The sequence below is a fragment of the Dermacentor albipictus genome, chromosome 8 (assembly GCF_038994185.2).
Source record: "Dermacentor albipictus isolate Rhodes 1998 colony chromosome 8, USDA_Dalb.pri_finalv2, whole genome shotgun sequence".
NCBI classification, from domain to species: domain Eukaryota; kingdom Metazoa; phylum Arthropoda; class Arachnida; order Ixodida; family Ixodidae; genus Dermacentor; species Dermacentor albipictus.
Window position 1 is genome coordinate 11,346,342 of NC_091828.1, and position 25,360 is coordinate 11,371,701.

Sequence of the window (25,360 nt, forward strand, 5' to 3'; positions counted from 1 at the left end):
ATGGCGTCCGTGTCTTCAGGTGAGTGTTTGTCACTTGCTGTCCCGCCAATCAACTCCCCTGGGAGGCTCTTGACCAACGTCAGCAACAAAAGACGGTTGGAGCACACACACACGCAAAAAGTGTTTGCAGTGCTGCGCAGAAACCAAGCGAACCCATCTGGAAATCGCAAACTTTAGAATGTACAAACGAGTGAGCAGGCGAGCTGACTGCTTCGCCGGCTATCGATTGTAGTTATGCTGCGCTTTCGCTCAGCGCGTCACCAAGCCTCTTACGTTACTGAAGAATACCAAGGCTGCACTGACAATCCTGATAGCATAACGCATCCTACCAAGTAAGGACCCTATCTCTTGAGTGTTCAGTGTTATCTCTTCATAAGCAACGACGGTGTCGCTGCCGCTGTCCTTGATTTTTCGGTTCCTTCAGGTCAGTCATCTTACAGCATTATAAGCGTCTTCAGGTTCTCAGAGTTGTCCTGACCGGGCCTCTTGCCTTGCTCCGCCAAAAGCGCAACCGAGCAGAGAAATATCTTCTAGTAGCACCGCGCAAAGACCATATACCATATCTGTTTGTTTCTCGCACATGTGACTGAAATAAATACCACGAAATAGAGCGTAGCATTTTGACGGTTACAGTATCGGGCTTCTGCACTAAGGAGCCGAAGTTCGAATGTCGCTTTAGGACTCGTTTGTTCCTTTTTTGTGTTTATTAGTGAGGAGAAACCTACTCGTCCGGAACTCGACCAGCAACGGAGCGACCAACCGACTCAGGTGAAAATTGGTTGATAGCCAAGAAAACTTCACCTTAAAATGTTGTGAACCATAGCTTCAAAACTGGACGATGCACAGAAGTTGGAAGTTTGAGCTTATTCATACAAACCACAGATACATAAATCTAGTATACAGACGAGAGTCAAAAAGTATTATTACTTAAAACAAGACCCTCGCAATGCGTACTCGAGGTGAATTAAGCATGCTCCATATACCAAGACAGCAATTCATGTGTTAGAATGCCGTGTGTATCTTTTCGTTGCACTGAAATACGCTACTAATATAATGCGGGAGCCTACAGACTGCAGTGGCCTATAATGAACTGTTTTTGATTTTTAAATTTGCGGCGCAGAATATATTTCTTACAAGTACAGTAGATGTGGAGTAAAGAATGGTTGTTAGCGCTGTATCTGTCGTCTGTACTTTACGCTGAATGTTCGATTCCTGAATGCGTAAACGGCTGGGGCGGGGCTATATACATCATGCATAAAATATATTGCATGCTTGTGAATTCCGAACCAGTACAAGCTTTGTCAGAAACTGAAGAAGCAGCATTTGCTAGACAATTTAGGCTGAAATTAATTAAACCTATTCAGATGTTAGCCGCAAAGCAGGTCATAACTATTATACTACCTATTACTGTATTACAATGCAAATACTATGCTATGTATTTAGCCGTCTCTCAGGTTCTGTGTGTCATGTCATTTTATACGATAAAAGTAAAAAATAGCTGAAGATTCAGAAAATCGTCGTAAGCTTTACTGAACTGACTCGGCAAGAATTTCAATGAGCGTCCCTCTCAGGGAATATGCCACTATTGCGAACAAGACACTTCCACGAAGTCAGCAGAGGCGGGTAAGAAACAAGCAGTGTGGCTGTTTTCGCATGCAAAGGAACGGCGCAACGAAGTAGCACACTGTGCAGAGCTCGAGAACTGCCTCGCTGTCATCACAATAATCAACTTAGCCCTCCGGCAGCTCAAAGGCAAGCAGGAGCGCTTTCCGACGTCGTCTACCGCTTGCGATTCCGGCGGAGTCTCGTTCGGCTGCTCTCTTTGTTCGTTCTTACATGGCTTCGGACGTGTGCGCATCAAAGCACGGGAAAGCTAAAGACGTTATCCCGGTGGTATTGGGTGCGAGCGAAGGAAGCAGCCAGTCACGGGCGCGCATTAGTGTCGCTCGTGAAGGATGTTTGCCCAATCGCAGTTGAGCAAACGAGAGCACACAGGACACTGGCGCCGCGATAGCGGGCTACAAGGGAAGACGTACCATAGGTCCCGATGCTAATTCGGTCGTGCGGAGACGACATCCGCCGCCTGCTTTCACGCCGACTTCTGTGCGCGCTCGAATCAGAAGCCCGCCTGTATCAGTCGAAGCGGCAAAAGTGTTGCGGTGGCGTGATACCATCGAAAGCTTCGTATGCATGCGCGGTTTTGGTTTTTTCGAGTAAGAGCAGACCCAGATTGGATTTTACCTGGTGGTCGTTGCTCAGTGTATAAGCTGATGGGCTGCTAAGCATGAGATGGCGGCATCAAATCATGGCAACGGAGGCGGCCTTTCAAGCGGGGCGAAATGCGAAAACATCCGTAGACTTAGCTGCACGTAAAAAAAACCACAAGTGGACCAAGAAATTCCGCAGTCCCTCCCTACGGTGTGCCTCATGATGAGGACATGGTTTTGGCGCGTAAAACCCCATTGTTTCTTTTTTATGATTTGGTGACAGAAGTAGGTTGACAAACAACACTAGAGAAAAGCCAATGTTGATAGCAACATTTTTTTTTTAATGTGCCCTAATAAATTATGTACGATGGTTCCTCTCAGCGTTTATGCTGTAGACATAATTAATTTTAGCAATCGTGAATTGTCTATCTAATGCTACAGAAACATCCGGAATAAAACGTAGCTTCTTATTTAGCTGAAAAAGAAATTGATGGAAAAGGAAATTGTTAAAAAAAAGTGTGCTTTCACCTATCGACTGAAAAGGAGTACGTGCGAATGTTTTTTACTACTTACAACTTTGTCACTCACGCAGGTGTGGTTTAATAAGCCCAAATTTGTTGTTAATCGTCTTGGCCATTCCGTAAGCGATGTTGTGTTAGTAAACTATTTTTATCTGTGTGACATGTCAAGAAACGATTAAAGGTTATTTATTTATATATTTATTTATTCATTTATTTATTTATAAGTGTAACGTGACCTGTGTTCCATACTGATGGGGTGTACTCCCAGTGAGCGAGAACATAAGAGACGTATAGTGGTTAAGCGCTGTAGTAGCAATTGATATAATCTTTACAATAAAAACACGAACAGCGCAACACAGGACGAGCGAGTAAACAGCACAGGACAAAGCGCTCTGTCCTGTGCTCTTTACTCGCTCGTCCTTTGTTGCGCTGTTCCTGTTTTTATTCGAAAGATGAACCAACCAGTCCCATTGAATGCAGTGATAACTTTCGTTTTGGAAAGGTGAATGGCTTTATATATGGTTAAGTCAACATGCAGTTTCGAAGAGCTATCGCTAGTGATGTGGACGTCGTGTTACTTATAGGTAGTTAGAATACTTAATGAAATAGCGTGAATGGGAATATATAGGACAAGCCGATTGACTGTAAGAAACTGTCATTCAATGTATTACTTTGTGCCTACGTTGGCACCGAATAACGGACACCGACCACGGAAAGAATGGCGTAAAAAACAACTGCCCCCATGGGATCCATGATGTCTTTTGTAGTGACGCCGAGAACCGATGCCGTGACAAACGTTAAGTCATGAATATAAAAGTGATTTTGGGTGGTTGTTTCGGTGCGTGCAAGAGGCAGTCATCTTTGGTGGGTCGAAAAAGGGCACTCGGGTCCGTCAGCATGTTTTTCCGGTGACGGCCCGGCCCTATAGGTTGTGTTACGATGCGGTAGCCCTTTGTGGACCTTTCGTCGGTGATGGCGAAGCGGCAGCGTTTTTATTTGTTAGCGGCATGTTCAGTTTTATCTGGTGAAGATACAAGCAGTGACAGCAGCTACATGATACTGCTGCTATGTTGCGGTGCTGCCGTAGGAATACCTTTGAAGCAGCGTTTACAGCTATGCTCGTTTCGTTGCCGACGCTTTTGTGTCTGGCTCGTAATGCCATGTAAGGCGGCGTCATACCGACGTGCATCGCTGGAAGTTCCTCTCCACCCTCGCTTCCTTCCCTCTCATTGCTCCGTTAAGTTCACCGACATTCGGGTGCCGCGTGATTTCTCTCACTCCTATCTGGAGTGTCTCATAAACCACCTGGGACGACCGGATATAGAACCCTAATTTTTAATAATTATTTATTTGTAGATGTGCGTGGTAAAAGAAGTAACACTGAAGCGCAACAATAGTATTGGGCACACTCGTACGTTGTCGAAAGCTGATTCCTGGGCCAAGCGCACCGGTTAATCATACATGATCGATGATATTAGGGGGGTGCTCGAGTACGTTCGAGAATGCTCACCGATATTTGCATCATGCACCCAGTATTATTGGACAAGCTGTTTTCATGACATAATTGGTGTGAATATTTACACGTGTAATTCGTTATCTTTGTCGAGTGACCACATTTCAATTCCAAACAAATGTTATCGCACAGCGCAGGACGCGCCTGTAGGTATCTTAATCTTCTCGAATATTATCAATGGCTCTATCTGCGGTCTGTTGTCACCTCACATTGCGTAATCTGATTTCATGTATGCGCGACGCGAGCACCGGTAATTTCTGTGGAACCTTCGATGACTGACGCATAAAAGCCGACACCCTTGACCCGCTCATCACATTCATTGTAAGGTTCGTACCAGCGCAACGCAAGACACTGATAAAAGGAACGTAAAAACGATGACACGGGGCCATGTCGTCGTTTGCACTTTCGTTTTGCCCGTATTTTGCGTTGCACTTTTACGAGCCCTGCAATGAATCCCAACCAACTCGCCCAACTTGCCGTCTTCATACCGCTGATCAGATTTTAGCTGATCGTGACTGTGTTCGCCGCTGTTGTTGTGGTTTGAGTGTAGCCTGTTTTTGAGGGCACAGGTTCGCCTAATAAAACGCTAGTTTCGCCATTCATAGTTTTGCTGCTTTCCTCACCGTGACCAGCACTTTACAATATTCGGCACTGTTCCATTATATGCACACGCTTCCAGCGCCGAGTTCTGCCTTCCTAACGCTGGTTTGTGAAATACTGCCTCCTGAAAAACTGAAACAATGTATGCATGACAACATATAATTAAAAGGATAAGTTTTTAGGCTCGAGTTGCATATATTTTAACTTATCCATATAGTTTCAATATAAATAATATAAATTGCTTGCACACGTTAGACGAATGCTCACTTAGTGCTCGGTACGGCAGCACCAAAACTGCCTCGAAAGGCTTCTTGACCTTTCTATATAATACTATGGCGGAAAAGAGTCAGATACATGGTTTATTTTCCAGCTATTTACAATCCATTCAGCTGCACCAAAGTAGGCGTACAAGTGTGGATGCATCAGTGTGCGTCATCTTTGGCAGTGTCTTCAGCGTTCTCGCTGGCACACCGTTCTGGCATGATGTCTCGCGGCAGCAAAGACGCCGTGTCGGTGCTTGCTGTAGATGAGCAATATCGCCCGCGTCATTCTAGGCGGGCGATGACGGTGACATTAGATGAAACTCGAGCTCCGGTGGGATCAAGAATCATCATTAATAATGTTGCATCGATCAGTTGCCGCGAGACATGGTAGGTGCTACAGTAGTACGAGCAACTTTTTGTATGAGCCGACGTTCCACGATGGGGGCCAAAGAAAGACCATGTTACAAGTGGTGAAATAGCAGTAATGTAACGGGTGATATGTTTGCGCAGTTCGAGGATGCCTCTGGAGGTTTGCTGATAGGGCCACGGAAGCCTTTTAGTGTTCTTTCAAGAAGGGCTGGAAGGAGCATGTCCGAAAGCCACGTCGGGTCTCGTCCGTAGAACAAATAAAACAGTGAAAACCATGCAATCATGCCGAGATCCTTTACTCGCAAGCGTTATGAAGGGCAGGGCAACGTTCAAACCATGATGGTTCGTAGTGATATTCATTCAGCAAAAGCGAAAATGCAAACAGGAACCTCTTATGCCTAATGATATAGATCTTCGACATGTAATTCCTGTGTAGCCGATTTCTAGTCATGGAATTGTCCCAAGCGCACGTCTTAGTGTCTGAGGTAAGCTACTGTCATAAATGCAGGTGAACCAGAAGCGAATCAAGACTTTAGGGTTGTTCTGGAATTGTTGTATTTGACTTAATTTCCAGCGTGACGGTGAGGGTTTATTCGAGGTGCTCTGCGTGACAACTTGTATGAAGGTGGCAAGCAGTGATAAGATTGGTTTCTTGTACGGCAACGCAAGAAGTCTTGGGCAATTTTACATAGGAAGTAGCGAGCCGAGTCAGTGATTAGTTGTAGAGGAGCGTGGTGCCGAATTATGACGTCTCGGAGGAGGAAGACAGCAAAGTCGCATATGTTTGGATGAGCAAGAGTGATCAGGCTTCTGGTCGCGTACTTCGTAAAATGTAGTCATTCCAGATGAAGAGGCAGCATGTTTCATCTGAACGGCTTTGGCATATTAAACTTTTTGCGCCATGGAACGATAGCCATAGCTTAAAGACAATACTTCAACTGACCCACAAGAATACTTACAACTTTCAAGCCGATTTGAAAGCTGTAAAAATGAATAACAGGTTGTTTAGCTCAGCCAAATATTGAAATACATGTATTTCGCTGCGACTAGATGACAAAACCTATGGTCAGAGACTACTAAAAATAACCCAAAGTCCGTGGTGGTGACGTGGGCTAGTTGGTTTCTGGAGCTCGTATTCATGTTTCAGTGAACTGCAAACATAAACACAGGCTTCTGGTCATTGACCTATTGAAATATGGGACGAACTTTGGAATTTCTTAGTTACTAGTAGCTTCCGTTCTGCACACCCTCAGCACGATGATAACTTCTTCATTTGCTGCTTTGTTGTTTTCTTTATTTCATTTACACTCGTGATGAGGTGCTCATTTCTTGAATACAGTGAAGTACGACTGGACGAGGACATAGAGAATTGGACACACATTGGCCTTGCCCAGTCGCGCGGCAGTGTGTTATCATGAATCCCAATCAACTATCCCGCTGCGGTGCTTTAGCTCATTTCATGTTCTATAATCTTCTATCCAGGTACCCCTTGAATTCAGATCTGCAGATGCGGCCACGACCAATTTCTCGCTGTGGTGGACCCAGGTGAAAATACTGCCAACGCCGTCAACTCCTGACACTCTCGTCTCCCTAAGCAAGGAATGCGAGTTCCTCTGCGCCACCAGTATGGTGTGTATCAAAAAGGAACTCGTTTGTAATGGTGTTCCAAATTGTCCACAGCGGCTGCCCGACGCCAGGCATCCCCGCGCATCCTCTGACGGACTGCTAAAGACAGCAGCCGATGAGGATGCCTTCCTTTGTGCAGCGGACCGTGCCACCGTCCAGGCCTACTGGTGGATCATTGGTGTGGGCCTGACTGTTTGCGTCAGCGTGCTTGTGTGCTTCGTATTCTCAGTGTTCCGGCGATGTCGTGCTGGGAGGCACCGGTTCTGAGAGGCGCCGGTAATGAGGCCTTGTACCTCCAGGAAAGTTCATGCACTACGAAGCGATCAGTTGATATCGCAGGACGGTTGTGCGTAACTATTCAAGCTCAAGCCTTGAGCTCAAACCGAAGACCTGAAGTTCTCTGCAGAAAATTTACCGCAGAAGGCTGGAGCAGTGGGTTGTCCAAATGGCAATTTATGGACCACATAGTGACGTCGAAGCAAATCGGGTTGTGTCAAACCAAGGTTGTTTATTCTTCAACAAAATTTCCTCTCCCTCAGATATCAGCTGAAATGCCCGAGTTACTCAATAACGATGAATACGCACCTAGACTTTGTCACTTTTCATGGTTACAAATGTATACTGAGTGCTGCTCTTTAATGTGCAAAAAACTTTGTTTAATGGTGCCGTGATGTGTGTGTGTGTAATGTTCACCAGTCAACGCGAAGAAAAAAAAACAAGCAAGGACTCATCAAGCGTTGATGTTTATGTATTCACAGGGATCATATCTGTCAGCGACTATATATTTTCTTTTGGCTCCGCGGGTGCTGCTGTGTCTTCAGCCGATGCAGTTTCTAATGGGTTGGCGATCGCTGCCCCCCCAGGTCTGTGCGCGAAAGGTTGGTTTTATAACCTAAGCTACTTAATAGAACAACAGCTGGGCCAGCTATAATTAACGCCCTGAGTGTCAACATCAGCGCAGTGATTTAGGGTCCTTGAATAAAAACAATTTTCTTGCATGGTTGTTCCGCAGAAAAACTTGTTCTCGTAACAATAGGAAGGGAAAAGGCGACTACAGGGTTTTTTGCCTAAGTTTTTTCCATGTGTTAGAACGTCCTAGCGATGGCTTAAATTTTTTGCACCTCTGGATTGAAGGCTACCTTATTCAGTCAATTGTCTGTCGTTATGTTGTAACACACAGACCTCTTGCGGAAGCACCAGGATGAAAATTGTAAAAGATGTATTCGCTCAACCTTGGCATTCGTACAGCATAAAATAAAGACGTATTTGTCACCTGCAGAAAAAAAAACGAAATGATGTAAAACTTTGTTAGGCATGACTGCATTTCATGGCCTATTTTTGAGACTCTATAACTCACAAATAGTGCTCGTCGCAAGATTACTACAAAGCTGACATATCTAGGGGACGTCAGCTTCAATTCTTGCAACTGCAACGTGTCTCTAAACATTCCTTAAATGATATTGATCACTAAAATTTAGTTTATTATGGAGAAACATGATGATCGGTTTGCATTTGAATACCAACCAATGCTTCGAACCATACCTAATAATGATCATTATTTTGCTGCAGCTTTCATGACAATATGTTTTGAGATTGTTCTCGTGGAACTGTTCATATAGAGGTGCACAAATAGATGAAACCTAAACGGAAGCAAGCCACTTGATGTCGGCTGTAAATTTATTTTGGCTGCAATATATCTAAAGATAGAAATAAATAGCATAAATTAATTTCTCATAGTAGACGTCAAAATATTGTTAGAAGCAACATCACCATTAAGTTGCTGAAATTCTTATCTTTAATTGCGGTTACTAAAGAGCGCAATAATCGTAGGCATCTGTGAATGGGCATCATTCAAGTGCCACTGGAATTTAAAGCATCGGTTGTTCCCGGCACAGGCACTCAATATCACGTAATGCTTTCATTCTGAGTTGATAACGTACTAAGATGTCATTTTCAGTGATCAGCGATTGTCTTTGCTAGGGGATAGCCGACGACTTACTCCACGGGGTCATCGCACTGGACTCCACATTGGGCAAGAGTGAAATTCTCCCCCAAAATACTCCCTCCTGGTAGTTAATTAGAACGCCACTCAGCACCTAACTATTTCTGCTGTACACTAAGAAACGGTGTTCCGTGAAATGGTGTTGACCCCCGTACGGCTGGCCTCTCGAAGCACAGTTTTCCGTGCGCTGTGCCCCAATCGAAGCGCCCTTTGAGTGGAGTTGTGTGAAGTACAGTTAATCAATCAATCAGCCAATCAATCAATCGATTCATTCATTCATTAATCAATCAATCCTTTTTAACGTGCTCAGGAACAACCCTAAGTTTTCAGTGCTGGCGCACGCACTCATTAAAATCCAAAAGCAAAAAAAAAAACAATGCAGGGGAACTTATTTAAAAAACTATGATTAAAAAGAAGAATTGTGAAAATAAGAGAGTAGGTACACCAAAAGCGCAATGTAAATACAAAAGGGAAAAGAGGAAAAGGGCAGTTTAACTAAGCGTGAAACTACGATACAGCAAAGCAATGTTCGGAAAGAAACGATGACAGAGAGTTACAAAAAATATCAATATAATAAAAATGAGCGTTATAAGGACAGTGTATTCTGTGGCCGGTTGCGTGTTCTTGAGCACAGACAGCGACATGGAAAAGTCTATCCTCTCTGGTGATCTTGCACGGAATACGAAGCATGATGCAACTGAGGAGTTCGAGACAGGTATGTATACCATGAAGGAATTTGAAGAGAAACAGAAGGGGTCAGCGCGATTACGTTGGCAGCAAAGTGAGGGCAATGACAATGAGCCGACAGAGTTACAACAAAGTCCAATGTCCGACTTTGCAAAGTGGTGATGATGTATGCATAGAAACTTTTTCGGAACACGATCTCTAATGTCACTGTTGGATCTGGACAAATAATTATCTGCAAGTATCTGTAAGTATCTGGACGACAGATACTAGTGTACAACTTGCGGAACGGTGTAGGGGACATGAATTCCGTGGATAGTCCCCAAACAGACGGAAGTGTATGCATATCCCGCAGAGCAACATGTTTAGTGTGCGCAGACAACTGTAAGGTTGCATGAAAAAGCACACCGAGATCGTTGATCTCAAAGACCTTACACAAAGTAACAGAATCTACAGAAGAAGAAGAAGAATGTTTTGCGCGTGAAAGTCATGAATTCGCTGTTAGCTGCATTCAAGGAGAGGTTGCCTTGCCCTATTTATAGAAGCAAAGCAGCTCCGCCTGCAGGGTGCGACAATCATAAACAGTGTGAATTTTCTTTTAAACTTTGATCTAGTGGGCAAATATAAGAAAAACAGAATTCCGAATAATGGAAATAAGGTCATACTAAAATTTAATAGAAGGATTGCTCCTAATACTTATCCTTGAGGGACGCCGCTAGTTGCCGTGAGAAATAGGACGTTTGGCCGGTGACGTTAACTTAATATTATCTACAAGGAGATGGCAGCGCAAGAGATTGACAGCTGATGTGTCTACATCAGAATGCATCAAAAGCGTGGCCGTTTGGGCGAGTTGGTATGTCATGACTGTGTTAGGCTTGTAGCGCAGCTCGGAAGAGCAAAAAAGGAATAAGGTAGGGGTAATCAAAGGGAACAGGAAACAGAGTGAGCGCTAACTTCCAACTGACAGTTTATTTCGTGACACAAGACTACTTATACACTCGGCAAACTATATGACATCAGGAGATAACAAAGAAATGAAGCAACAAAACCGATAATAACCATGAGGTAACATATTCAGACAGCCTGTGGCTGTAGTCGGAGATACGAGAATTCATTGTTTGATAATGATAATGAAGGTGAGCTTACACATGCATGGTCCAGGATAGCCTTTGCTTCGATGATTTCTCTTGTGAGCTCATTACGACTGCGACCAAGAATGACGCATTCCTCTAAGACAGGTTCGCAACCACACGTTTTGCAGTGCTGCGCCAGAAACCCCCCAGCTGTAATACAATTCTTGGCATTGTAACGATGTTCGCCCAGCCTGTCATTCAGACATCGGCCAGTCTGACCAACGTAACGTTTTCCGCACTTGAGTGGAAAACAATAAACGACACAATGTGTGCAATTCCCAAACTTATTTTTGTGGCTCTTTTCACAGGAAACAGGAGCTACCTTATTGGGATTAGTGAGTTTGCAAATCCTCATTAGCTTGTTAGGGGCAGAAAACACTACACGAATATTCGCTCGCTGAGCGATTTTCTTAAGATTATGCGAGACGGTGTGAATATAAGGGATGACGCTAGTCCTACCCCTAGTAGTTACAGGATTATCTGCGTGCTGGTTGTCTTTTCTACGCTCTCTTAGAATTCGTTCTGCTATTACCACTTGTAGGGACACGGGATAACCAGCCTGCGAAAGCCGATCGCACTGAGAGGCAAAGCTAGACGAAACAGTATGGTGGCACGACTTTTTCAAAGCATTATTAAGGCAAAGGTTAGCAATGCCTCTCTTGATCAACTTGGAATGGGCAGAATGAAACGGAAGAAGTGGTTTGTTAGCACGCGGTTCATTGGACCAACACGTATGAATGTCCGAACAAGCTAAGCGCAAATCCAAAAACCGGATCTCATGATCCTGTGGGAGCTCGTAGGTAACGTCAAGGGGCGCTAGGCATTCTTGGACTATTGGCACTACTGAGGCAACCTCAGTCTCAAGGTCAGCCGGAGAACACTGAACACAAAACAAAAAATCGTTCACGTAACGAAATATTTTAAAAATGTTAGTCTGACAAAGGTTGACTGACATGGCGACGTCTAGGCGAGCTAAAAACAAATCATTGAGGAGCGGGGCAATGCACGAACCAATGCACACTCCGTGTTTTTGCAAATAGATGGTGTCATTCCATGTAATGAACGTAGATGACAAATAAAAGCTCAAAAAGTTCTAAAAAGTAATTACTAGACATCCCAGCATTATTTGAAAACGGGTGACGCGAAATTCATCAATTTGGCATTTGGAATTTGAATTTGGAATCATTCATCAATTTGCAAACTCACTAATCCCAATAAGGTAGCTCCTCTTTCCTGTGACAAGAACCACAAAAATAAGTTTGTTAATTGCACACATTGTGTCGTTTATTGTTTTCCACTCAAGTGCGGAAAACGTTACGTTGGTCAGACTGGCCGATGTCTGAATGACAGGCTGCGCGAACATCGTTACAATGCCAAGATTTGTATTACAGCTGGGGGGTTTCTGGCGCAGCACTGCAAAACGTGTGGTTGTGAACCTGTCTTAGAGGAATGCGTCATTCTTGGTCGCAGTCGTAATCAGCTCACAAGAGAGAGAGAGAGAGAAGGGAAGACGGAAAGGCAGGGAGGTTAACCAGACTGAGTCCAGTTTGCTACCCTACACGTGGGGAGGGGAATGGGGAGTGAAAGAGGAAGACAGAGAACTTAAGTGTAGGATGTCTATAGCCGGGCACTCAAGTCTGTTGCCCTCAGGTAGCGAAAAAGCGCTCGACCGCCTTTCTGGGCCAAGGAACTGTGAGGCCAGGCTCCCAAGATCTTCGCTTCCGTAAATGGCCTGTCATCCAGTCTATTTAAGGCACACTGGAGAGTCTCAGGTTGATTATCGAAGCGAGAACAGTGGCACAGAAGGTGACTGATGGTCTCTTCACACTTGCACTTAGCGCACATTGGTGAATCCGCCATTCCAATACGGTAGCTGTAGGAGTTGGTGAATGCTACTCCTACCCGCAGCCGACACAGCAGTGTTGCGTCACGTCGTGGAAGGTTCGCTGGTAATGTAAGTTTCAGTGAAGGGTCGAGGCCGTGTAAACGGCACTTAGAGTTCTGTGGTGTATGCCAGCAACCTAACGTGATTGCACGAGCGAGACTGCGAAGCTCTCTTGCAGCGTCGACTCTGGATAAAGGTATAAGGAGTGTCGGTGAGCCAGCCTGGGCACGTCGGGCAGCGTCATCGGCGAGGTGATTACCAACGATGCCACAGTGTCCCGGCAGCCACTGAAATATGATATCATGTCCTCTTTCAGATGCGCAATGGCAGGTTTCGTTGATTTGTGACACCAGCTGTTCATAATTGCCACGTCGTAAACTTCGCAAGCTTTGGAGGGCTGCTTTCGAGTCACAAAATATTGCCCATTTGTTGGGCGGTTCTTTTTCAATATATTCGACAGCAGCGCGAAGAGCGGCCAGTTCAGAACCTGTAGATGTCGTTACGTGTGAAGTCTTGAACTTTATGACGACCGATTGAGATGGTAGAACAACGGCGCCCGTAGAATTTTCCGAGACGGAACCATCCGTGTAAACATGAATTCGGTTAGCGTATGAACAATGAAGAAGTTCCAATGTGATCTGCTTGAGAGCCGCGGTGGTCAGGCCAGCTTTCTTCACTATTCCTGGAACAGCAAGGTACACAGGAGGCTTCTTCAAGCACCACATAGGGGATGGCGTTCTTGTTGCGGGTGAGTGCCTCAAAGACAAAGAGTGCCGGTTAGCCGCAATTGATCTGGAGAACGCTGCCTTGGGTCTTTTCTCAGGCAAGTGAGCGAGATGGTGGTCAGGGACTCTGGATATATGGCGGACATGCGCCCGGAGTGCGTCGATATCTATATAGGTCCTTATTGGGTTGTCTCTCGCGGTGGCAATTGTTGCCACGGTTGAAGCATTTCGAGGTAGCCCCAGACATGTTCGAAGGGCTTGGCCTTGAATGCTCTGTAGGACATGGATGTTAGTTTTGTTAGCATTGGACAGCACCGGTGTGCTGTATCGCAAGTATCCCAGGAAGAGCGTCCTGTATAGTTGAAGCATAGATGCCACAGATGTGCCCCACGTTTTTCCGGCAAGAAACCTTAGTATATGGGAGATAGAAGTAAGCCTCTTCTTCAAGTATGAGATGTGGGGGCTCCATGAAAGGTCTCTGTCTATAATAACGCCTAGGAATCGGTGAGTTTTTGCGTAGGAAATTGGTTGGTGGTCAATAGAAATGGGGTACCAGGTCATGGGCTTGTGGGTAAAGGCGACTAAGGCGCACTTCTCGGTCGAAATGCTGAGGCCTTGCGCACTCAGGTACGATGATGCTAGGGTCACTGCTTTTTGGAGCCGTGCACGCACCTGGAGACGTGTAACTGCCGAGGCCCATATGCATATGTCGTCAGCATATATTGAAAGGTTTACTGTATGTGGTAGAACGTCGGCAAGGCCAAGGATTGCAAGGTTGAACAAAGTGGGGCTAAGAACCCCACCCTGAGGGACGCCACGGTAAGTGTAATGGTCAGCAGTTCGGCCATCTGCACTGTGCACAAAGAAGGATCTTTTGAATAGATAGCTCCGAATCCACCGAAACAAGCGTCCACCAATTCCGTTATTTTCCAGGGCATCAAGGATGGCTTCATGCGTTACATTATCATAGGCGCTTTTCACGTCGAGGAATAGTGCAACCGATATGCGCTTGTGGTTTTTTTCTTGTTGTACAGACGTGACTAGGTCGATGACGTTGTCAATAGAGGAACGGCCTCTTCTAAAACCAGCCATGGCATCGGGGTATACGTTGTGGCGCTCAAGATACCATTCTAGGCGGGTGAGAATCATTCTTTCCATGACCTTCCCAACACAGCTGGACAGCGCAATGGGTCGGTAGGACGCTAGGTCAAGTGGCGACTTTCCAGGCTTCAGGAGTGGTATCAAGCGGCTGGACTTCCACCGCTCAGGAACGACGCCATCATTCTACGACTGGTTATAACATTCCAGGAGTCTGCTTCGGCCATCTTCACCTAGGTGGCATAAAGCAGCGTAGGTGATGCCGTCTGGTCCTGGCGACGAGGAGCGCCTGCAGGAGGCCAGAGCAGCGTCCAATTCTTCAAGTGAGAAGGACACATTCAATTCTGGGAAGCGTGTCGCAGGAACCTCACCCAGAATTTCGCTACTGATGGTGACCACACTGCCTGCAATCTTCACACAGAAGTCTTCGGCTATATCGACCTGTGAGCGGCCTTGATAGAGGGCTAGGGCTGAGAATGGGTGTCGTTGCTGTGGAGACTAGCCAAGGCCGCGCACCGTCCTCCATATGATAGACAGTGGCTTGCGGGGATCAAGTGATTCGCAGAACGTCTTCCACCGTTGCTCCTCCAGCCTGTCCATACGACGTTGCATTTTCTTCTGTATACGTCGAGCGACTCTAAGGTCATGAATGGACTTCGTGCGCCTGTATCGCCTCTCGGCTCTTCTGCGAATCGTTCGAAGTCGCTCAAGTTTCATGTCAAAATCCGTACGTTTTTTAGCGGATGTAAATGTGTACTTAGACGATTCCAGTACACTTGTAATAAGGTTCTCAATGGTGCCGGTAAATCCTCCTTTGCATGCCTCTTCCACCTTTGTCTTATACGTTGACCACCTTATATATGCTTGTCGGCAAATACAGGAGGAGGAGTTTCCAAATCCAGTGATACTTAAGTAGGTGGGAAGATGGTCACTACCATGAGTCTCGATGTCAGCGAACCATCGAACATTTTGACCAAGTTGCCGTGACACCAAGGTCAAGTCTAAGCAACTGCTGTAGTTCGAACCACGCAAGTACGTCGGACTGCCATCGTTCATAATGCAAAGTTCATGGTCGGAAGCAAATTCCACAAGTTTCCGGCCCCTGGAATCTATTCTGGAGCTTCCCCAAGCCAAGTGATGAGCATTAAAGTCTCCCGTGATAATCCAGGGTCCAGTAGTCGCCGTCAGGATGTCTCGCAATCGGTCGCCGTCGAACCGACTATATGGGGATATGTAGGCGCCGATAAGAGTGAAGGCCACTTTATTCTTTGTAATGCGGAGACACACATATTGGTTTCCATCATGAGGCTGCACCGAGTGGGGAATGTAAGTCAGTTCTGTACGGATGTAAACAATTACTTTGCTGGATTGCCCACACGTCGACGCCATAAAGGCTTCGTATCCAGAGAGTCTTAGCGCTTTGGACACGTTCGGTTCACATATTACCACTACAGGAAATCGGTGCGTGAAAACGTAGTGACGGAAACATGAAATCCGTGATTTAAGTCCTCTGGCATTCCACTGGAAAATCGTCGCGCTACGCACTTCATCACGGAACGAAGGCAGTGGAAGAGCCATTGTGCTCATGCAAGATTTGCAAGCACTGGGCTCAGGGCATCCAATACTTGCACTGCGCTTCGAGCTGTTGGCGTATTCGAGTTGCCCACAAGCGTACGAATCGCATTTATCAAAGACTTCAGCATGGTTACAATTCGGCGGTCATGCTCTGTCAGCTCATCTGGGTGAGGGGTGGAGCATTGTGGTGCCTTTCCTTGTTGTGGTTTTTCCACAGGGCTTATCCTTGGCAGTGGTGGCCATTCCTCATCCACGGCATCCTTTTGAGATGCTCCGTTATCAATACACGGTTTGGAAACGTTCTGCACTGAGGTTGGAGCAGATTCAACAGCAACAGGCTGTGCGGCACGCGTATTCTTTGTGCGGAGAGCAGAATTCCTTGATGAGCGTCTGCGACGAGAAATCATCACAAGAGAAATCATCGAAGCAAAGGCTATCATTGGTCTGGGCCATGCATGTGTATGCTCACCTTCATTATCATTATCAAACAATGAATTGGCGTATCTCCGACTACAGCCACAGGCTGTCTGAATATGTTACCACTTGGTTACTATCGGTTTTATTGCTTCATTTCTTTGTTATCTCCTGATGTCATATGGTTTGCCGAGTGTGTAAGTAGTCTTGTGTCACGAAATAAACTGTCAGTTGGAAGTTAGCGCTCACTCTGTTTCCCGTTCCCTTTGATTACCCCTACCTTATTCCTTTTTTGCTCTTCCGAGCTGCGCTACAAGCCTAAAACAGTCATGATATACCAACTCGCCCAAACTGCCACGCTTTTGACCTTCATTTCTAGTTCAGCGGGCCCCTCTCTTGCTACAACTCGTAACCCGTATGCTACTGTTTCGCTCATCGCGGCAACCGTGTGCAAAGCCCGTACCTTGGCATTTTGTGGTCGCCGCAAGATCATCCCACTGGAAGTAGGTTCCCTCTTTGGTGGATTCATTCCCTCATCCGGACATTCCAGCAGAATCTGCAAGACTCTCAAATCCGAGTTGCACACGAAGGCTCGGCTCTACCGCCATGTGCTCTCTACTCAGCTAAAACTTTCTACGGAACCTTACTGCGGAAATTTCTACGCTTCGCTGACCAGAATACCGAGTGCTTGTGGCAGTGCCAGTTGCGTGATCTTCGTGGCCGTTGTTCCGGGAGAAGACCGACTCCTGGAAACACTGTTCACCCGCCGGAAAACTTGGACCTACCAGAACACATCCGCAACGTTTTCGCGTTGGGACCTAAGTTCGTGGTGGAGTCTAGTAAACCACCGGAAGAGATGCTCTCAATGGTGAGGTAGATTTCCAAGTTCGCGGCGGAAGAGGATGTTCGCGCGTTATTTCCGAAGGTGTAGGGGCCATATCCCGCTCTAGACAGGCACTTCCGAAGATGTCGTTGAGACGTGTAGCTAACTATCTGCGTGACAATTCGATTTGCGTGTTACCGGCACATAAAGAATGCGGGTACTGTGTATTCCCGGAAGGGAATTTTCACGCAAAAGCTGGTCTGGCAATTTCCGCCGTATTTAAGCGTGAGGATACAGTGTCCTTAACTAAGGTAAAAGCTAAGGATAAGACACTTTGCAGGGAATGCAACTTGGACAAATTGTTATGTAATATTGCCAGCAGCAAGCAAGATCACCTAGAGGTCTTCTTTAGCGCGAAAACGCACAAACCTGACGTCCTGTTGAGGGTTATTGTTTCAGATAAAGACACGTGGCAGAAGTCTGTCGCACTGTTTCTGCAGGCCAAGCTAGCCATTTTACTCGTGAATGACCCGTTGTTAATACGCAACTCCGATGAAGTAATTGAATTTTTAAAGGACAACTATGATCGAGGCTTTCAACTCTTCTCCGTCGATGTGAAAGACCTCTACTATTCTATTCCTCACAATGACCTGCTGTCAGCTATTTCGCAGACAATTGATGAATTTGGCGTCACCCGTTTTCAAAATAATGTTGGGATGGCTAGTGATCACTTTTTAGAACTTTTGAGCTTTTATTTGTCATCTACGTTCCTTACATGGAATGACACCATCTATTCGCAAAAAAACGGAGTGTGCATTGGTTCGTGCATTGCCCCGCTCCTCAGTGATTTGTTTTTAGCTCGCCTAGACGTCGCCATGTCATTCAACCTTTGTCAGACTAACATTTTTAAAATATTTCGTTACGTGGACGATTTTTTGTTTTGTGTTCAGTGTTCTCCGGCTGACCTTGAGACTGAGGTTGCCTCGGTAGTGCCAAAAGTCCAAGAATGCCTAGCGCCCCTTGACGTTACCTACAAGCTCCCACAGGATCATGAGATCCGGTTTTTGGATTTGCGCTTAGCTTGTTCGGATATTCATACGTGTTGGTCCTATGAACCGCGTGCTAACAAACCACTTCTTCCGTTTCATTCTGCCCATTCCAAGTTGATCAAGAGAGGCATTGCTAACCTTTGCCTTAATAATGCTTTGAAAAAGTCGTGCCACCATACTGTTTCGTCTAGCTTTGCCTCTCAGTGCGATCGGCTTTCGCAGGCTGGTTATCCCGTGTCCCTACAAGTGTCAATAGCAGAACGAATTCTAAGAGAGCGTAGAAAAGACAACCAGCACGCAGATAATCCTGTAACTACTAGGGGTAGGACTAGCGTCATCCCTTATATTCACACCGTCTCGCATAATCTCAAGAAAATCGCCCAGCGAGCGAATGTTCGTGTAGTGTTTTCTGCCCCTAACAATCTAATGAGGATTTGCAAACTCACTAACCCAATAAGGTAGCTCCTGTTTCCTGTGACAAGAACCACAAAAATAAGTTTGTTAATTGCACACATTGTGTCGTTTATTGTTTTCCACTCAAGTGCGGAAAACGTTACGTTGGTCAGACTGGCCGATGTCTGAATGACAGGCTGGGCGAACATCGTTACAATGCCAAGAATTGTATTACAGCAGGGGGGTTTCTGGCGCAGCACTGCAAAACGTGTGGTTGCGGACCTGTCTTAGAGGAATGCGTCATTCTTCGTCGCAGTCGTAATCAGCTCACAAGAGAAATCATCGAAGCAAAGGCTATCATTGGTCTGGGCCATGCATGTGTAAGCTCACCTTCATTATCATTATCAAACAATGAATTGGCGTATCTCCGACTACAGCCACAGGCTGTCTGAATATGTTACCACTTGGTTACTATCGGTTTTGTTGCTTCATTTCTTTGTTATCTCCTGATGTCATATGGTTTGCCGAGTGTATAAGTAGTCTTGTGTCCCGAAATAAACTGTCAGTTGGAAGTTAGCGCTCACTCTGTTTCCCGTTCCCTTTGATTACCCCTACCTTATTCCTTTTTTGCTCTTCCCAGCTGCGCTACAATCCTAAAACAATCAGAATGCATAAGCTTGATCAGAAGCAGTGAGTGACACTCCCCTATACGTGCGGACTTCGGACTAGAGGCAGTGCTACTTGCAAAGAACTATATAAAGCCGTGAAAGAAATATCCGCCTTTACAATTCTCCTAGACTTCACCCGGAAATGCAAAGACAAGAACGACGTGCCACGAAGTATGCAGCTACGCCAATCGATCAACATGCCAGAAGGCCGGGACATCATCAACAAGGCCCAGCAAAGACTGGTGACAGCGCTGATACATGAGTGCCACATGGTGATTCGGAAGAAACAGGTGGACGCCTTCTTCACCAGCAGACAGCTTGAACACAAGGTACCCCATCTCTTTCATCAATTGATTCCTTTGCAAAGGCCATCGCACACTGAGAGGATACGAAGCACCGTGAAAGGCGTAAGAAGAAACTCTCTTCTTTAATCTGCGAAACCGGCAAATCAGGAATGTTAAACACACAGTAGCCAATTTATCATTGAAGAAGCTCACAACCTAAAAAACCCCACATGACCCACCCCTCCCCAGGATGATCGCTGCCGTTGAGAGCGGCATCCAGCAACTGGGCCCGAAAGTGCCGGAACAGGTCAGACTGGAAGCAATAAGCATAATAACGTCCAATACCAACGGCACAAGACAACGAAACTTGCCTTCCGACGTAAAAAGACCACTGAGAATACTGAAAGATGATGCAAGCATTGTAGTCCTGCTGGTGGATCGACAAAGAACTCAACCGTTGTTTTGAACGAACACGACTACGACTTAAACTGAATAAGAGGTATAAAATGAAGATTGTACAGGTCTACGCCCCTACATCCAGTCATGATGACCAGGAAGTAGAATGCTTCTATGAAGACGGGGAATCGGCGATGGGTAGAGTGAAAACTAAATACACTATACTAATGGGGGACTTTATTTCCAAGGTAGGCAAGAAGCAGGCTGGAGACATAGCAGTGCGGGAATATGGCATAGGCGCTAGGAATATCAGGGGAGAGTTATTGCTAGAGTATGCGGTACAGAATAATATGAGGCTAACGAATACCTTCTTCCGCAAGCGGGATAGCCGAAAGTGGACGTGGAGGAGCCCGAACGGCGAGACTAGAAATGAAATAGACTTCATACTCTGCGCTAACCCTGGCATCATACAAGATGTGGACGTGCTCGGCAAGGTGCGGTGCAGTGACCACAGGATGGTAAGTACTCGAATTAGCCTAGATCTGAGAAGGGAATGGAAGAAACTGGTACATAAGAAGCCGATCAATGAGTTAGCGGTAAGAGGGAAAAAAGAGGAATTCCAGATCAAGCTACAGAACAGGTATTCGCCTTAAACTCAAGAAGAGGACCGTAGTGTTGAAGCAATGAACGACAATCTTGTGGGCATCATTAAGGAGTGTGCAATGGAAGTCGGTGGTAACTCCGTTAGGGAGGATACCAGTAAACAATCGCAGGAGACGAAAGATCTGATCAAGAAATGCCAATGTATGAAAGCCTCTAACCCTACAGCTAGAATAGAACTGGCAGAACTTTCGAAGTTAATCAACAAGCGTAAGACCGTTGACATAAGGAAGTATAATATGGATAGAATTGAACATGCTCTCAGGAACGAAGGAAGCCTAAAAACAGTAAAGAAAAACTAGGAATTGGCAAGAATGATATGTATGCGTTAAGAGACAAAGCCGGCAATATCAGTAATATGGACGAGATAGTTCAAGTGGCTGAGGAGTTCTATAGAGATTTATATAGTACCAGTGGCACCCACGACGATAATGGAACAGAAAATAGTCTAGAGGAATTCGAAATCCCACAGGTAGCGCCGGAAGAAGTAAAGAAAGCCTTGGGAGATATGCAAAGGGGGAAGGCAGCTGGGGAGGATCAGGTAACAGCAGATTTGTTGAAGGATGGTGGCCAGATTGTTCTACAGAAACTGGCCACCCTGTATACGCAATGCCTCATAACGTCGAGCGTACTGGAATCTTGGAAAAACGCTAACATAATCCTAATCCATAAGAAAGGGGACGCCAAAGACTTGAAAAATTATAGACCGATCAGCTTGCTGTCTGTTGCCTACAAAGTATTTACTAAGGTAATTGCAAATAGAATCAGGAACACCTTAGACTTCTGCCAACCAAAGGACCAGGCATGATTCCGTAAAGGCTACTCAACAATCGACCATATTCACACTATCATTCAGGTTATAGAAAAATGTGCAGAATATAACCAACCCTTATATATAGCTTTCATTGATTACGGGAAAGCATTTGATTCTGTCGAAACCTCAGCAGTCATGGAGGCATTACGGAATCAGGGTGTAGACGAGCCGTATGTAAAAATACTGAAAGATATCTATAGCAGCTCCACAGCCACCTAGTCCTCCATCAAGAAAGCAACAAAATCCCAATAAAGAAAGGCGTGAAGCAGGGAGATACGATCTCTCCAATGCTATTCGCAGCGTGTTTACAGGAGGTATTCAGAGACCTGGATTGCGAAGAAATGGGGATAAAAGTTAATGGAGAATACCTTAGTAACTTACGATTCGCTGATGATATTGCTTTGCTTAGTAACTCAGGGGACCAACTGCAATGCACCCTCACTGACCTCGAGAGGCAAAGCAGAAGAGTGGGTCTAAAAATTAATCTGCAGAAAACTAATGTAATGTTTAGCAGTCTCGGAAGAGAAGAGCAGTTTACGATAGGTAGCGTTGCACTGGAAGTGGTAAGGGAATACATCTACTTAGGGCAGGTAGTGACCACGGATCCGGATCATGAGGCTGAAATAACCAGAAGAATAAGAATGGGATGGGGTGCGTTTGTCAGGCATTCTCAAATCATGAACAGCAGGTTGCCACTATCCCTCAAAAGGAAAGCGTATAACAGCTGTGTGTTACCAGTACTCACATATGGGGCAGAAACCTGGGGGCTTACGAAAAGGGTTCTGCTGAAATTGAGGACGACGCAACGAGCTATGGAAAGAAGAATGATGGCTGTAACGTTAAGGGACAAGAAAAGAGCAGATTGGGTGAGGCAACAAACGCGGGTAAACGACCTCTTAGTTAAAATCAAGAAAAAGAAATGGGCATGGGCCGGACATGTAATGAGGAGGGAAGATCACCGATGGTCACTAAGGGTTACGGACTGCATTCCAAGGGAAGGGAAGCGTAGCAGGGGGCGGCAGAAAGTTAGGTGGGCTGATGACATTAGGACGTTTGCAGGGACAACGTGGCCACAATTAGTACATGACCGGGGTAGTTGGAGAAGTACGGGAGAGGCCTTTGCCCTGCGGTGGGCGTAACTACGCTGATGATGATGATGATGGTGATGATGATGATGATGAAGCAGACACTTTAGGAACGGAAGGAAAATGTTTAACATAATAAGAAATGAACGTTTCCAGAAAAGCACCGTAAGCACGATCAGCACTTGTAGCAGCAACAACACTGTTCCACACTACGTGACGTAAGTCATCGCGAAAACACTCTAGCCGTTCTTCAGTTATAATTTGCGAAAAGCAAACTCGTTCTTGTGATCTTTTATCTTTCCGTTTGACAGTGAGGAATACAGGCATGCGACCACTCAAGCTGTATGAAATAGTGCCACATTGAACATTGTTTGATCCGTACTTAGTAATGAACAAGTCAAGACATGTGGAGGTATCACAGGTAATACTGGTAGGAGTATTGATAACATTGGAACCCCCATACGTTTTTAAAAGCAATTCAAAATCACGTGTGATATTGCAGTCAACCATCATGTTTATGTTGAAATCGCCACCACAAATCAATTTATACTGTAATTCAACAATGTATTTTAATAATTTCTCAGAAAAGAGAAAAAAGCCTTGGAGATTACCTCTCGGTGGTCTGTAGATAACAGAATAAACAGTGCGCGCATGTAACACAAACAATACCTCGTAGTCATCGTTAACACAAGAAAACTCTTGAACACAGTTTGCATCAAATGAATCGCACACTATTAGGCTAACCCCGCCACCGCGCGAGTTCATTCTTGATCTTGCAAAGCACTCGTACTTTGGCGGACACCAGGGCACCATACAATCACTGTACCACATTTCAGAAAGCATTATGAAATGAAAACGTAAGTTTAGGCTGCTGAAAAAAAATGTCAAATTCATCGTTTTTATTTTTCACTGACTGGCAGTTGATATGTATGCATCTAATCAATCCACCATTCTGCGAGCTTGCATTATCATGAAGATCCGACGAACGCATTTTATTCGAGTATCCCAACATCATTTTAACTGCAACTTACTTTCACTCCTATGCTCAAAGAATGATCGTATCCAGATCTGCAGGCGACTTTATCAAGTGTGCGCGATCGCCCTCACTCTTTCTTAGGAACACTTTTCCAGCGCGGTGCCCTGCAAAGCGGAAAATATTTACACGCGCCCATTCTTTCGCAGCTCTTAGGAGCATTCAATTCTGCGCAGTCAGGTTTTCCGTGATAAACATTCCATGCTGAGCACCTGACAAAACTCTCCTTTTGTTCAGCCATTGTTCCCTTGTGGACTGGTTGGAAAAGCGTTTGATAATAGCGGGAGGCCTGTCGCCTCTGTTCTGAAGCCGGTGAATCGAGGTAACTGTTTGTTCAGTCAAAGGGGCAAGATGTTTTGATGCAATGACATTCATTTTATCTATAAGACACTCGTTGTCTTGATTAACACCGTGGACCTCAATATTTAGTTTTCTGCTGTGGTACTCAAGTTCATTTATCGAGGAGCGCACTGAAAGCAATTCTGCGCTCATGTTTTGCTCCTCTAGTTTGCAAGCTTTGTTCTTGAGCGCCTTTAGGTCATTGTCATGCTTCGCAACGGCCTCAAGAATTTTGTCATACTTGGTTGATAATGGACTCACCAATTCCTCATTATCGTTTACCGTTTGCTTGAGGGGCAGTAATTCATCAAGTGTCCTGCTTATCTCGACCAGCATCGTGGCTATTTTTCCATCAGTTTCCTTTGGCATAGACGAGCTCTGTCCTACTTTGCCCTCACGACATGACGAGCAACGCCAAGATTTCCTATAGTCTTCCCTTTACACCGGTACGTGCTCTCAGAAACTCCGGAGCATGCAGTTCTGATATGATAATAGGCTGAACACTCGGAGCATTCCATAAATTCCAGAGTTCGCGCCGCCTAATTATTCCGTTATCTGAAAAGACCGTCCCACACGTGGTGGTGGAGTGGCGTTATTAATAAAAAAATGTTTTGCGTTTTCCGTTCTACCTGAGGTAAAAGACGCTGAGGAGGTATTTTCTAAATTGCTTTGCGAAGGTAGAAACGTTGTTTTAGGGTGTGTTTATCGGAGCCCGAACTTGGGTGACGAGTGTATCAGTGCCATTCACGACTACATGCAACGTCACGCCCATGGTTCACGCATCGCCCTTATGGGTGATTTTAATCTTTCTGACATTAATTGGAATGACATGCACTACTCCTCAGCAGCCTTGGATGCACTATTTGATCTCATGTTAACCTTCAATATTCATCAGGTTGTTTCCCGTCCAACGCGTTCGGTGGGAACTACTCAAAACATTCTTGACCTAATATTTATCAGCCATCATTTCGATATTAACCATGTACGAACTGACGTAATTCGTGGCATATCAGATCATGACGTACCAGTATGCGTGTTACCACTCGTTGGTACTGCTACCCACTTTCCGGTGTCCACAGTACCCGACTTCCAAAACGCTGATGACAATAGCAACTAACATACCTTGACCACGAGTTCCAGCCTTTTTCCCAAATGGGTTCCAATGCCTCTGTTGACGTACATTCCCTTTGGCTTAGGTTCA

The 25,360-nt window shown here is 45.5% G+C and overlaps 1 protein-coding gene across 3 annotated transcripts in view; it reads left to right on the forward strand.

The window, feature by feature from the left end:
* Positions 1-8,360, forward strand: part of LOC135915547 (uncharacterized) — a 443,789-nt gene extending 435,429 nt beyond the window's left edge. For all 3 annotated transcript variants that reach the window (XM_065448668.2, XM_070523050.1, XM_065448667.2), the window contains exon 10: positions 6,956-8,360. In XM_065448668.2, the coding sequence (XP_065304740.1) occupies positions 6,956-7,366 (411 nt within the window). In that variant the 3' untranslated portion in view covers positions 7,367-8,360. The remainder of the gene's footprint in view (positions 1-6,955) is intronic.
* The last annotated feature ends 17,000 nt before the right edge of the window (positions 8,361-25,360 follow it).